Here is a 15,348-nt window from a genome sequence, read left to right on the forward strand (position 1 = left end):
CCGTTTTTACGTAAAAATTTTGCTCATATATCAAATAAACTGTATAAAAAAACTATTTTTAACAAATTTTTTAGTAAAAAAATTCAATATTTTTATTTTACTGTTATGCTTTTGCATTTTCTTAGAAATTACAAAAGGTACTCATTTGTTTAAATATGGTCCAATAAATGTGTTCTCTTTACGTACACCAATTAAATGCTAGATTAAGTGTTGAAAAATTAGCATAAAAGAAAACGATTCTACCTTTGCAGATAAAGATCCAGAGTGAGAAAAGAATAATACAGTCTTCTACGACAAGATGCCTGCTCAGTTTGAAAGCGTTAACAATCCTATGAGCCGGGAGTCCGTGATCAGAAATGGAGTACCGTATTCCGTCGATAGCGACGTTGTCATTACGGGCATATCAGGTAATTGTGGCACGACTGGCCAGATCACTATGAGCGCGTAACGCATCGACTGAATGAATAATTTTTCAGGTCGTCTGCCCGAGTCGTCCAATATCGAAGAATTTAAGGAGAATCTGATGAAAGAAATAGACATGGTCACTGATGACGAGCGCCGTTGGTCAGCGGGCATTCATGGGCTACCGATCAGATCTGCCAAGATTAAGGACCTCAGTAGCTTTGACGCCACTTTTTTTGGGATACATCCCAAACAGGCACATCCAATGGACCCACAGCTTCGCATGCTGTTAGAAGTCACATATGAGGCGATAGTTGACGCTGGCGTCAATCCCTCGACCGTAAGAGGATCGCGTACCGGTGTGTTCATCGGTGTCTCTTTGTCGGAAACAGATGAATATTGGATGAAAGATTTAGAAGCTATAAACGGTTGGTATATTACAAAAAATGATATCAAATATCTTCTTAGTTAATTATTTTAATCTTTTCTTACCGCGAAAGGTATTTGGTCATCTAAGCTTGAGAAAAATGACAAAACATTCTTACAATTTAAAAATATATTTAAAAAAAATAGACGATGCATTATTTTACGTGTAAATAATCACTCATGTTTTGCTATTTATTATAAATATCTTATAGCGCAAAAAATATGACGATCTACTACGAGAATAAATTGAGAAATTTGCATTTGCAGGATACGGATTGCTCGGATGTTCCAAAGCGATGTTAGCCAACAGAGTCTCCTTCTCATTTGATTTTACTGGACCTAGTTACGCGATAGACACGGCTTGTTCCTCGACCATGTACAGCGTGCATCAGGCAGTCAGTGCAATGCGCGCCGGCGAGTGCGATGCTGCAATCGTCGGTGGAATGAATCTCGTATTAAGACCGGCTGTCTCACTTCAATTTCACAGACTGAATATGCTGTCTCAAGACGGCAAGTGCAAAGCATTCGACGCTTCAGGTGACGGTTACGTGAGGGCCGAGGCGGTAGTGGCGATATACTTGCAGAAAGCGAAGGATGCGCGCAGAGTGTACGCCACGGTGATTCACACGAAAACAAATACCGACGGATACAAACCTCAGGGTATCACGTATCCAAATGGTGATATGCAGAATCAATTGTTGCGCGAGATTTACAACGAGGCAGGGATTAACCCCGCGGATGTGAGTTACGTGGAGGCTCATGGTACCGGTACCAAAGTAGGTGATCCAGAGGAGATAAATTCTATCGAAAAACTGTTTTGCAAAGGGAGAAAGACTCCCTTACTAATTGGATCGATCAAATCCAACATGGGTCACTCAGAACCAGCCAGTGGATTATGCTCAATTGCCAAAGTATTGATCGCCATGGAAACAGGCGTGATACCCGCGAATTTGCATTTTAATACACCAAATCCGACTATTCCTGCCTTAATCGAGGGACGCATTCGAGTGGTTGACAAGGCCACACCATGGAACGGTGGTCTCGTGGGTATCAATTCGTTCGGCTTCGGCGGCGCAAACGCGCATGTCATTCTCCGCAGCAATCCAAAACCAAAATTATCACCACTACTGAACGTAACCGAACTTTTGCCGAAATTGGTTGCTGTGTCAGGTCGAACGGAAGAAGCTGTGCACACTTTATTGGATAAAGCAAAAGAACATTGTAAAGACGACGAGTTTCTTTCACTGTTACACATAATGCACAATAACGATATTCCCGGCCACCAAATTCGTGGCTACGAAATACTTGGCGTCGATGGTAGTCGTGAAACAGCTGAAATGGGTTACAAAGAGAGGCGGCCCATTTGGTTCATATTTTCCGGCATGGGTACGCAATGGCCGGGCATGGCTCGTCAATTGTTTAGCATTGAAACTTTTCAACGTAGTTTGCGACGATGCGCGGATGCATTAGCGCCCCACAGCATTGACCTAATGAGTATCATCATGAACGCCACGGACGAAACGTTTGAAAACGTAATACATTCTTTCGTCACTATCGCCGCTATGCAAGTCGCCATCGTAGACATTTTAACATTGCTAGGTATATCACCGGATGGTATAATTGGACACTCCGTTGGAGAATTGGGCTGCGCTTATGCTGACGGTGCGTTTACACCGGAGCAAACTGTTTTAGCGGCTTACTGTAGAGGCAAAGCAATTATGGACTCCAAGTTAGAACCAGGTGCTATGGCAGCAGTTGGTTTGAGCTGGGAAGAAGCCAGAAAAATGTGTCCGTCCGATATCACTCCAGCTTGTCACAACTCCGCGGACTCGGTCACTATCTCTGGTCCAGTTGCGTCTGTGCAAAAATTCATAGAAACCCTAAAAAGCAAAGATATCTTTGCCAAGATGGTAAAAAGTTCCGGTTTTGCCTTCCACAGTAAATACATTGCCTCGGCCGGACCTAAGTTACGTGCTTCGCTCGATAAAATCATTCTAAATCCGAAGCAGAGATCGGCCAAATGGATTTCCAGTTCCATACCTGAGGCTGCATGGGGCAGTCCACTCGCGCAGTTTAGTTCGTCCGCGTATCACGTAAACAATTTACTGTCTCCTGTGCTCTTTCAGGAGGCAATCGCGTACATCCCAGAGAATGCGATAACAATCGAGATCGCACCACATTGTTTGCTACAGGCCATCTTACGCAGATCGTTACCATCAACGGTGACCAATATCAGTCTTCACAAACGAGATCATTCGGACAACTTGGCCTTCCTGTTGTCTAACGTGGGTAAGCTTTATATGGCTGGTGCGCAACCTGACATCTTTAAGTTGTACCCACCAATGAGTTTTCCGGTCGGTCGTGGGACACCTATGATCGGACCCCTAGTGAAGTGGGATCATTCCGCTACGTGGGATGTGGCTACTTTCAACCAAACATCAAACTCGGGAGAATGTACCATTAAAATCGATCTTTCGAAAGAAACAGACGCGTATATAGCGGGACACCAGATAGACGGACGAGTTCTTTTCCCAGCCACTGGCTACATTCTGTTAGTGTGGAAAACTTTGGCAAAACTGCGCGGCATCGATTTTGAGCGATTACCGGTGGTGTTTGAGAACGTGCGATTTCAGCGAGCCACTATCATGCCGAAGGAAGGAACAGTGAAATTCTCAATAACCATTTTCGAGGGAACAGGCGATTTTGAAATCTGTGAGGCTGGCACAGTCGTCGTCAACGGAAATGTTCGCGTGTCCAAGGCTATCGAAAAAGATCAACTCAACCTGCCGCCACTATCGATTTCGCCTATCGATAAGGAGATTTTGCCATTAAATACCAAAGACATTTATAAGGAATTGAAACTGCGTGGATATGAGTATCGCGATATCTTCCAGGGAATCAAATCTTGCGATAACTATGGCATTGCCGGTCAATTGTATTGGTTCAATCAATGGATTCCGTATATAGATACTATGCTTCAATTTAGCATATTGTCCACCAACAATAAATTAATGTATCTACCAACGCGTCTCCAATATGCTGCAATCGACCCTGAACATCATAAACGACTGGTGGAAGAATTACCAGAAGATGGCGGAGTGCCGGTGTATCATTATAAAAACATCAATGTCGTTAAATCAGGTGGTATCGAGCTCAGAGGATTGAAATCTTCCTTGGCGCCTCGACGCCAGCAGACTCAAGCCGATCCTAAATACGAACGGTACACTTTCGTGCCCTATGAAAATTCACACAGTCTGGTAGAAGATCCAATGAGAGGAAAAATACAAGCGCTCACTGTCCTCTTGCAAATCATGTGTGAGAACATAATGGTATTGAAATTGAAGACCCTGGAAGTTGCGGGCGAACGAGCTGCGGAAAGTCTCTTGGCGCCGCTTATATTTAACATTTTTAATGATGAACTGGGTTCACCTGTCGTAAGTATTTATCACAAGATCTTAATCAATTTCGTTTATTTGTTTCACTTAAAATACAATATCTTTCCGTTCGAAATTCTTAGTGTCATATATGCAATTCAAAATTCAAAATTCGAGAACAAAAGAATTAAAAATAAATAATTAGAAAGGCGAAATTTATGATTGTTAGTGATATTCACATTAAAAAAATATTTCGTTCTGCTAAAATGTTGTTTACTTATTTCTTCAGTTGGTATGGTTAGACAAATTTTAAAAATATGACTATCTTAAAGACATCTTTAAGACGTTTTACGTTCCAATTTTGGACATTGTGCTGTCTGGGCAATTTTAAAATGTGTGTAAACTTATAAATAAAACAAGGCATTACACTAACATAATCGACAATCATAATTCTTATAATTGCTTTTTTCCAACATCCTTCTTGAATATTTAAAATTATTGCTACTTGGTTTATGTGTTTCAGATTGATTTACAAGTGATCGCAATTTCTGCCGACAATTACACAGCGAGTTTGAATCAAATGAATATAAGCGCTGACATTGTAACACGAGATGTGAAGAACGAACCTCCCGCTAAGAATGTGCATCTCGTCATAGCGGCTGATGTTTTGTCCAATCAATCTTATATCGTTCTCAAAAACTTGGTAGCTGCCTTAAAACCTGGTTGTTTCATTCTTTTGGAGGAGACTGCCACACAACTAGATTTGAAGGCCGCGTTAAAAGAAACTGATTTAACGTTAGTCGGAAAACAAACCGATCCTGTAGGAAAAACTTACTTGTTACTGAAGAAGCAGGAAAAGAGGAAAGAACCGACGATAATACAAATTACAGAGAAAAATCTCTCGTGGTTGGAAGATGTAAAAGCAGCACTGAAGAAATCTGATAGCGAAAGTCAGGAAGTGCTCCTTGTATCTCAGGGCGAAGAAACGCTTGGTAAGCATTATAGAAAAAAATTATTTCAAACTTTGAAACCATTTTTTTAATTATCCTGTAATTCTGAGGATCAGAAAATAAAATCAGAATGAACGGGTCAGAATCTCTTTATCTTTTTGTTTACAGGCTTAGTCGGACTCATGACTTGCACACGACGCGAGGTAGGCGGTGCAAATGCGCGCTACGTCTTCATCCAGGATAAAAACGCTCCTAAGTTTGATTTATCCGTGCGGTTTTACGTAGAACAATTAGATAAAGGATTGATGGCCAATGTGCTAAAAGAAGGACAATGGGGCAGTTATCGACATTTGCCATTAGATCAACAGAGCAATGTATCTTCTCTGCAGGTGGAGCACGCCTATGTAAACACACTGACGAGAGGAGATCTCAGCAGCTTAAGATGGATCGAAGGCCCGTTAACTTACTATCGACCTGAAAATTTTCCCAATATGACACTTTGCAATGTGTACTATGCTCCATTAAACTTTAGGTAAGTTTCGTATATTGTTCATTGGTGATTTCAATAATAAGAGTACAATTGAAACAAATAGATATAAATTATGCGTACGATAGGGATATCATGTTGGCGAGTGGCAAACTACCACCAGACGCCCTGCCACGGAATATGGCTACGGAAGAGTGTATATTGGGACTTGAATTTTCGGGGAGAGATGTTGATGGTCGTCGCGTGATGGGTATAGTTGAAGCTAAAGGATTGGCGACTACTGTGGTAGCGGATCTTGATTTTCTTTGGGAGGTACCCGACAAGTGGACCTTAGAACAGGCAGCAACGATACCCGTCGCTTATGCAACTAGTTACTATGCTCTGTTTATACGAGGTCAATTGAAAGCGGGCGAAAGTGTGTTAATCCATGCTGGTACAGGCGGTGTCGGTCAAGCAGCGATCGCCATTGCTCTACATGCTGGTTGTACCGTTTTTACTACTGTCGGCACGCCGGAAAAAAGAGAATATCTTAAGAAAGTCTTCCCCCAGTTGAACGATAGACACATCGGTAATTCTCGAGATACGAGTTTCGAACAGCTGATACATGTTGAGACGCAGGGGCATGGAGTCGACGTCGTACTGAACTCACTAGCAGAGGAGAAATTGCAAGCCGGCATTCGATGCCTCGCATACGGAGGCCGTTTCCTTGAAATCGGCAAGTATGATTTGTCGAATGACAACCGCATAGGAATGTCAATGTTTTTGAAGAATACATCTTTCCATGGTATACTATTGGATGCGTTATTCGGAGAAGACAGTGTGGAAAAGAAGCAACTAATAAAACTTGTTTCGGAGGGAATCAAGAATGGCGCGGTACGTCCGCTCCAATCAACTGTCTTTTCAGAACAACAGCTCGAACAAGGATTCAGATTCATGGCGGCGGGTAAACACATCGGCAAAGTACTATTGAAGATTCGTGATGAAGAACCGAAGAAGCGCGTATTATCAACGCCAAAGACAGTGGCTGCGATTCCACGTACTTACATAAATCCGGAAAAATCGTACATCCTGGTCGGTGGTCTCGGTGGATTTGGTCTAGAACTGGCTGATTGGATGATCGCCCGCGGCGCCAAATTCATCGTTCTTGTATCACGCTCAGGTATTCGCACTGGTTACCAAGCATTGTGCGTGCGTCGCTGGCGCGAACGCGGCGTAAAAGTCGTTATCTTCACAATGGATGTTACAACATTACCGGGTGCCGAACGCTTGATTCAAGAAAGCAATCGACTGGCTCCAATAGGCGGTATATTCAATCTAGCAGCTGTTCTACGTGATGCTCTTATCGAAAATCTGGAAGAGGCCGATTTCAAAACGGTCATTTTGCCAAAAGTCGACGCTACAAGAAATTTAGATGTGATATCAAGGAAACTATGTCCATCGCTAGATTACTTTGTGGTGTTTTCATCCGTATCAAGCGGTCGCGGAAATATAGGTCAAACTAATTACGGTTTCGCTAATTCGTCTATGGAGAGAATGATGGAAGAGAGGCAAGCTAATGGTTTACCCGGTCTCGCCATTCAATGGGGTGCCATCGGAGACGTTGGCTTAATTATAGGTAATATCATGAAATGTTCCAAAAAAATCCAATTCTTTCCTCTAATCTAATGAGTTTCTGAATCATCACTAAATTCTTTCACTTTACCTTTTGTTTGCTTCTGTAAACTCAATCTTATGTCTTTTTATACTTTTTATAAAAAGCATGGTTTATAGAATAATAATAATGATGATGATGATGATGCTGGATGATGATGATGCTGGATGATGATGATGATGATGAAACAATATGTAATGCATATTTTGTATATCATTGTTTTACATTTACTGATTTTATATAATTACATGTTATATAATTTCTCTTATTTCTCATTGTTTCTTGTTCAGAAATGATGGGAGGTAACGACACCGAAGTAGGCGGTACTATACCACAACACATGTCGAGTTGTCTCACGACGATGGATATATTCCTACAACAACCGCACCCAGTGTTGGCTTCTTCAGTGTTAGCTGAAAAATATAAACTCGACGATAGCAACAAGGCCGATCTCGTCGCAACTGTTGCCAATATCTTGGGCATTAAAGATATTAGTTCGATTAATCCCATTAATACCTTGGCCGACTTGGGTATGGATTCGCTAATGGGCACAGAAATTAAACAGACTCTCGAGAGGAATTACGACATCGTGTTATCGGCTCAAGAGGTCCGTGCCTTAACCGTCGTCAAACTGCAAGAATTATCTTCGACAAGTAGTGAGACAGTGAAAGAACAGAAACCTCTCGTTGCGAATGCGGCAACTGCTGAGAACTCAGATGAGTCACTCAACATGTTGCTGATGCAATGGCCTGATAATGAGGCACTGCCTAAAGAAGCTCTCGTTCGCTTGAAAACAAAGAACTCCAACGGACCGACGTTATTCATTGTTCACGGTATCGAGGGTTTCGTTAAATCTCTAGAATATGTAGCCAGCGAACTCGACAGACCATTTTGGGGTCTACAGAGCGTTGTGCAGGCACCTCACGAAACGTTATCGGATTTGGCTGAGTTTTACGTAAATGCCATTAGAAAAGTTCAAAAAAAAGGACCATACCACTTGGCAGCATATTCATTTGGAACTTGCGTCGCAATCGAGATGACTTCGCAATTGGAAACCGCTGGAGAAAAGGTGATTCTGACTCTAATTGATGGTTCACCGAAATTTGTGCAACAACAATGTGCTATGATTGGCAAAATGGACGAGTTGAAAAATACTACTTCTGATGGTTGTATGAAAGCGCTGGCATATTTCAGTTTACAATTTAACAAAAAACTCAATTATACTCAAGTAAGTATCATAATTTAAATAACACACGTCTTATGTCAGAATTTTACGTGTTACCTCCTAGCCATCCTTTTGTATCTTGGAATAAGATAGAAAAAAGCATATCGTATTTTATTAAAGCATATAAAAAAATAAGATTATTATAACTGTAATTAGGTATTATAGTTTATTAGGTATTATAATATTCTAATAAATTATAACTATAATTATAGTAATTTATTCGCAACATATATTATACATATATGAGCGGATATTTATAGTTTTTACACACACACACACACACACACACACACACAACAAAATTAATGTTTTAAAATCTTTTTGGAACTTTACAATAAAGTGTCATAATAATTATTGGATGCGCGCCTAGTACATTTTTTAATCTTAATTAGTCATTAATAATTTACATTAAGGAATAAAGAATTCATAAATCAGATGGTCTAGAACATTATTAATTAAAGTATACTATACAAATTTAAATATCTGTTTTACAATCTGCAATATTTTATTTCAGGCGTATAATATTCTGAAGCAGAGTAAATCGGATATAGAGATGTTTGACAAGATGACAGAAATGATAGGCAATACGTCGTTTGCACAAGAAGATCTAAAAATTGCCGGATATCTTTTATTTAAAAAATTAGCGGCTAGTGTAATCTATAATCCAAATAAAAAGATCGAAGCACCAGTCACACTGATTAAGGCTACAGAAACTTTCCTAAATCTAAAAAAGGATTATGGTTTATCAGATGTAAGAGATTTATTTTGTCTTTGTTCTTCCTCCTTTTTATAAATTAAACTTTTCCTATATTTTCAATATTACTTTCTTTATAATTGAATAATTATTTTAATATTTCAATAAAATTTTAATTAAATGCACTCGTGGAATATTGCATCATAATAGTTACATTCAAAAATAGAAAATAAATAAAAAATTTCTTGAATATTAATATATCTACAATATAATATTATAACGTTATCTAAGAAAAAATAATCACAAATATACTTGAACGAAAAATTTAATTTTTTATGCGTATGTTCAGTAGCCATGAACTTTATTTCAAGCTAATAAAAACCCTAATTTCCCTCCTAGTATTTATATCGAATAATCTTATATTTGCAGAGTTACATACTTTACTTTTTTTCAGATTTGTATTCAACCCGTAAGAATAGAAGAGGTACCTGGAAATCACAGAACGATTTTGTTGGGAGAAAGTGCAAGGAAGATTGCAAATTTTTTGCGAGTGAAAGAGTAACTTGCAAAACATTCGTATTTTAGTTTTATTCTATTTGAACATAATTATGATACAACCAATATTTGTCAATAATATAGAGAAATTACAGAAATATTATCTCTGTGTGTGTGTGTGTGTGTGTGTGTGTGTGTGTGTGTGTTTTTGTTTGTAAAATGGTTCCCAAAATGAGTAAAAAACTATATATATTGATTATTTAATTTGTATTTGTAGAGAAAGATATAACATTACTATTTATTTATATTAATAATTATACTCTGTATATATTAAAAAACTTAAAATTGACTTTTATTACTTTCTTCCTTTTAATGAAAAAAATACAATAGTTTTAAGATACTTTAGTTTTAAACGAGCTGATCTCGTTAGCGTTCTATATAAGTAAATAATAATATTATCGTTCTATATAAGTAAATAAAGTATATAAATTTATCAGGATAAATAAATTCATTTAATTATATAGCTTTTTATCATATAATAAAATTAATAATAAACGATGATAAAATATCTTAAAATATTACTCAATATGATTTAATATTATTTGTCAAAATCTTATTATTTAAAAAAAATTAAATTCCATTATTAAAATACTTTGATATGATGTAATAAATATTTGATTATATTATTATACTTTTTTATTTTTATATAACTTATTCGCGTAGTTCTTTTAGTAAATAAAAATTCTTGGTATTTTTAATGTTAATAATTACAAATTTAACACACTGGAAAAACTATATTTTTCGCAGACCTAATTTAAAAATAATTTAATATATACATATATTATATCTGGGTTATATATTGTTATGGGTTATATATGTTTATGCATAAAAATAATTGTATTTTTAAAAATCAAAAGTATGTTGTACAAATAATACAAGTTTTTTATCTTAATATATTTATAATAACATTTTAAAATCTCTGATTATACAATACTTTACTTATTCTCTTTGATAATATACTATGTACTAATAATTATAATACTGCTCAATTATGTTGTCGACAGTTACGATTCATATATTTTCTTTATGTAAACATTAGTTAATAGAGAAATAATAGTGTATATGTATTTAATAGGCAAAAAAATATTTTAATAAAAAATTAAATCTTAATATAATATATCAGTAAAGTGTAGATCGGTTATCGCGGCGTTTTTATCACACGTAAAAGATACGGTCAAAGCGTAACGAGTACCAGATTTTACTTTTTCAACTAGATGTAAATTTTCGCTTCCTGAAGTAAAAATTGATACTCTACCTGAAAATATTAGTAAATTGTTTCACCCTTTTAGATTTAATTTAAGTTAAATCTTTAATTGTATATGCCTTACCTTTCTTTGGTTCCACTGTAGTATTAACATCGTTCTTATCTACAAATATAAATCGACCACCTTCGAAATCTTTATTATAATCGTTTAAATACAGCAGCGATGTATAATGAAATGATTTGTATGTTTCCTGAAATAGACAATTTTACACTTTTATTTTATATTATAAAAGTTTCCCAATTAAAAAAAAAACGCTCTGTCATGTCATGAGACAAACCTTATCAATATGTGGATGCCAGTATTCATCGTGTACAGTTTTCGCTGGTTTATTAGTCATTCGAGAGAAGAAAGTAGGTTTGGTTAAATAGATCTTATTTACATGTACGCCAAATTGATGCGCAACCGCATGTTGAATTTTTGTTTTTACTACCCTGTAAGTTAAGGAAAAATAATATATAATGTATACATCTTAAATTGATTCTAAAGTAAATATTTATACATAATTAAAAATCATACTTATAAATTGCTGAATCCACATTGTTGAATATTTTCTTTGCTTCTGGTTGTTTATAGATATTAATAAAATCTCGGCCTTTGCTAAGAGCACCAGAATGAAGATCCAGAATACTCGCACCACCATCAGATCCGGCCAAATCTAATCCATTTTTTGCTAGTCTCAGTAAAACATCTGCCTCTGTTGTTGAGACGAGTTTGTCAGTTACAACTCTGCCACATTTTTCTGGTACACAGCCAGGGTATTTTTCTAACTCCTCTCTATAATCCATAGAGCAGTCAATGTTCTGCGTACGACTTACCAACACATCTTTCTGCTTTGCTAGATATACTTCTTTGCTCTGTCTATTATTATACCAAACTATTACCAAGACTCCAAGTATCAGAACACATCTAGACCATACTCTTTGATATGGAAAAGACACATTAGGTCCATATTTTCTGCAAGATAAAAATTAGAAGTCTGTTAATTGATTTTATAGATATTATTTTATTCCTATAAATGAGAGTTTTTTAATTAGTCAGTACAGAGAAGAGAAATCAAGTTTTTATTTTTTCCCTTATTTGATAAATATTTAGCGTTTTATTAATCCTTATATCTACTGAAAAGAGATTGAAATGCTATAGCTAGAAAGGCGGAAACATTTATGACAATATAAAAAATTAGTTATATATATATATATATAGTATATGTAGCAGATATAAGGATTAATAAATATACATATATATACATACATATATATACACTCACAGTTCAATGGGTTTGCTCGGTTTTTCTTTGTTTTCTTCCTCAGTTAAATTTTCTTTCTGTGCACTTTTTCTTTTCATTCCCTTTACTTCATGCGCTGTCATCATGTATACAGGTGTATACAATTACTTGTTTATCTTTAACTTTCTATTATTTAATACAACTTCTTCTTCTTCTTCTTTACCCTTTGGATTTCTGTCCCAGTGGGACACAGTACCAGAATTACTAATGTTATAAGACAGTGATCGTTGGGGTAAATCACGTCTTGAATCTTCAAATTTTTTTCTTCTTAGAATATTTCTTTTGATTGGGAGTCCTCTCTCCTCCGTTACACCTGCAAGGTAAGTCCCTTGGCAACAGCTCAACATTAATAATGATTAACTATATTAAATCTTAATATTACTATTATCCACAAAGTTGACCATGGCTTTGGCTATTCTCTTACTAATAACAGATATTATATATTCAATTGAAAATGGAGTCTGACACTTATAATCTAAAAGTTTTCCATATAAAATTCTTCTTGAATCGTTATAATTAGGACATGCCCAAAAGATATGGTTAGAGTCTTGGACCTCAAATCCACATTCGCATTCCATCGATTCTCTTAAACCAAATTTCTTTTTAACCAAATTAGTATATGGGTAACTCGTTATAACTCTTATTAATATACACTGATGTTTCCTAGATAATCCAAATTTAGATATTGTGTTCACATTAATATTCGCAAAACTATTCATATAATAATTTTCTGTTCCGATATTAATACTGTGCAGATAATCCAAGTTAATTTGCTCATACCTATTTTTTAATGATGAGACAACTTCAGAATATGTAATTTGATTATCTACTACTTCACCTATTAAAGCGGCCTCTTTAGCCGCATTATCTGCATTCTCATTACCAATAATATTTTTGTGGGCAGGGCACCAAGTAAATCTTATTGAGCCCCCCGACTCCTTAAAACGCAAGATTAATATAATTTGCCATACATCTCAAATTAAAGTGTCAACTTCCTCCAAATCATAATGCATAGATCAAAGAGAAGACTGAGACATGATGTAAGATGTAATAAGTAAGGCACTATAAAAGTGAGTATTCTCCTTTGAGTATATATACATGGAGGAGGAATGCCAGCACTGAAAGTGTGTCCAAGATCTGTGCGAGAGAGAAAGGTATATCATGATACCTGCTCTCTCTGCGCATGCGTCAAACGCTATATGTACAATGGCTGGCATTGTATGTTTTACACACACATATGCCGGAATTCATAGTCGAATCTTATTCAAGTTCCAGCTTAAGCACGATCTTGAGACGTCAATGCTGTTATTTCATTGGTTAAGTAAGTCTCAAGTCGGCTCGAAGCTAGACTTAAGACAATGCTTGAGCTTAAGATCGGTCTATGAATCCCGTCCATACAATCCGTAAATAAGTACAAAAGTGCACAAGAAGTGCACAAGAAATGTTGAAACTGCGGTGCAGATAATGATATTAACGCATGCGCAGAGAAAGCGAGTATCATGATATACCTTTCTCTCTCGCACAGATCTTGGACACACTTTCGGTCTACATGAAACCATAGCAATTCCTCCTTCATGTATATATACTCAAAGGTATTCTCACGTCCGCCATTTTTCTTCTAACTAGCATGAAAAATTAGGTATGTTTTGTATATATATACGTCAATAATCTTTGAAAACACCAAACTTTATGTGACAATGAAACGAAGACACGATATTTATGATTTTGAGACTGTAAAGGTTATTGCGATGTATTATATATGTAAAACATTATGTTAGTTACTTGCTCTAGTTTGAAGAAAAATGGCGGACGTGAGAATACCTACTTTTTTAGTGCTCTATGGCCGGTATTCATAGGCCGGTATTCATAGTCAAATCTTATTTCAAGATCGTCTCAAGCAATGTCTTAAGATGCTAATACGGCTCTGTGATTGGTTGATGGCATCTTAAGACAGTACTTAAGATGATCTTAAATATAAGATCCGACTATGAATACCGGCCATAGTCAAATCTTATTTCAAGATCGTTTCAAGCAATGTCTTAAGATGCTAATACGGCTCTGTGATTGGTTAATGGCATCTTAAGACAGTACTTAAGATGATCTTAAATATAAGATCCGACTATGAATACCGGCCTATAATAAGGACGGGATTCATAGGCCAGTATTCATAGTCGGATCTTATATTTAAGATCATCTTAAGTACTGTCTTAAGATGCCATCAGCCAATCACAGAGCTGTATTAGCATCTTAAGATATTGCTTGAGACGATCTTGAAATAAGATTCGACTATGAATACCAGCCATAGGACGGGATTCATAGGACGGGATTCATTGGCCGGTATTCATAGTCGGATCTTATATTTAAGATCATCTTAAGTACTGTCTTAAGAGGCCATCAACCAATCACAGAGCCGTATTAGCATCTTAAGACATTGCTTGAGACGATCTTTAAATAAGATTCGACTATGAATACTAGCCATAGACCGATTTTAAGCTCAAGCATTGTCTTAAGTCTAGTTTCGAGCCGACTTGAGACTTACTTAACCAATGAAATAACAGCATTAACGTCTCAAGATCGTGCTTAAGCTGGAACTTGAATAAGATTCGACTATGAATTCCGGCCTAAGAGAAGTGTACCATTGCATAGCGATGGCGGCACGATGAACGGATCCAATGAAATTTGGATCCAAATGCACCGCGCAATTCGAACACGACACAATCATATACAGGGTGTCCCAAATCTGGTGTGCAATACTTCATGGAAAGATAGACGGGATCGAGATGAATATAAAAATCAAATATAATCTTGGTTAGGTCTATCAATAATCAAGATATAAATTTCTTAATTTATGCGAATGAGAGCGCGCCTTGCGCGCCGAAGGAAGGGCTCGAGCCGCTCGAGCCATAGCACGGCCTACTGTCTCAAGCACTGGCTGCCGACGGTGGCGGGGGGAAGAAGGAGAAGCGTGGCGTCGTCGCCGTTCCCACGTCTCGCCGTACCGCGTCTAAAAAGGTGCCATTTCATGCAGCGTCAAAGC

General features: G+C 36.9%; 2 protein-coding genes across 5 annotated transcripts; one reads left to right on the forward strand and one right to left on the reverse strand.

The window, feature by feature from the left end:
- The first annotated feature begins 298 nt into the window (after window positions 1–298).
- Window positions 299–10,207, forward strand: LOC105831114 (fatty acid synthase). The gene is made up of 9 exons (XM_028195011.2): window positions 299–407; window positions 477–830; window positions 1,096–4,262; window positions 4,726–5,194; window positions 5,321–5,684; window positions 5,768–7,254; window positions 7,581–8,518; window positions 9,030–9,266; window positions 9,664–10,207. The coding sequence occupies exons 1-9, from the start codon at window positions 299–301 to the stop codon at window positions 9,769–9,771; spliced, it is 7,233 nt and encodes a 2,410-aa protein (XP_028050812.1). The 3' UTR covers window positions 9,772–10,207.
- A 375-nt stretch (window positions 10,208–10,582) lies between these two features.
- Window positions 10,583–13,452, reverse strand: LOC105831117 (2-oxoglutarate and iron-dependent oxygenase domain-containing protein 3). 4 transcript variants are annotated; one of them, XM_036283907.1, is made up of 6 exons: window positions 13,092–13,452; window positions 12,294–12,974; window positions 11,546–11,983; window positions 11,307–11,460; window positions 11,093–11,219; window positions 10,583–11,019 (listed from the first exon to the last, which is right to left on the reverse strand). In XM_036283907.1, exons 2-6 carry the CDS (start codon window positions 12,395–12,397, stop codon window positions 10,871–10,873), a joined length of 972 nt encoding a protein of 323 aa, XP_036139800.1. In that variant the 5' UTR covers window positions 12,398–12,974; window positions 13,092–13,452; the 3' UTR covers window positions 10,583–10,870. The 4 variants fall into 4 exon arrangements, with proteins under 4 accessions (XP_036139800.1, XP_036139799.1, XP_036139798.1 ...); XM_036283906.1 differs by having other exon boundaries at window positions 12,294–12,624; window positions 12,694–13,452; XM_036283905.1 differs by having other exon boundaries at window positions 12,294–12,624; window positions 13,092–13,451.
- Window positions 13,453–15,348: the final 1,896 nt, after the last annotated feature.

The sequence above is a fragment of the Monomorium pharaonis genome, chromosome 3 (genome assembly GCF_013373865.1).
Source record: "Monomorium pharaonis isolate MP-MQ-018 chromosome 3, ASM1337386v2, whole genome shotgun sequence".
NCBI classification, from domain to species: Eukaryota; Metazoa; Arthropoda; class Insecta; order Hymenoptera; family Formicidae; genus Monomorium; species Monomorium pharaonis.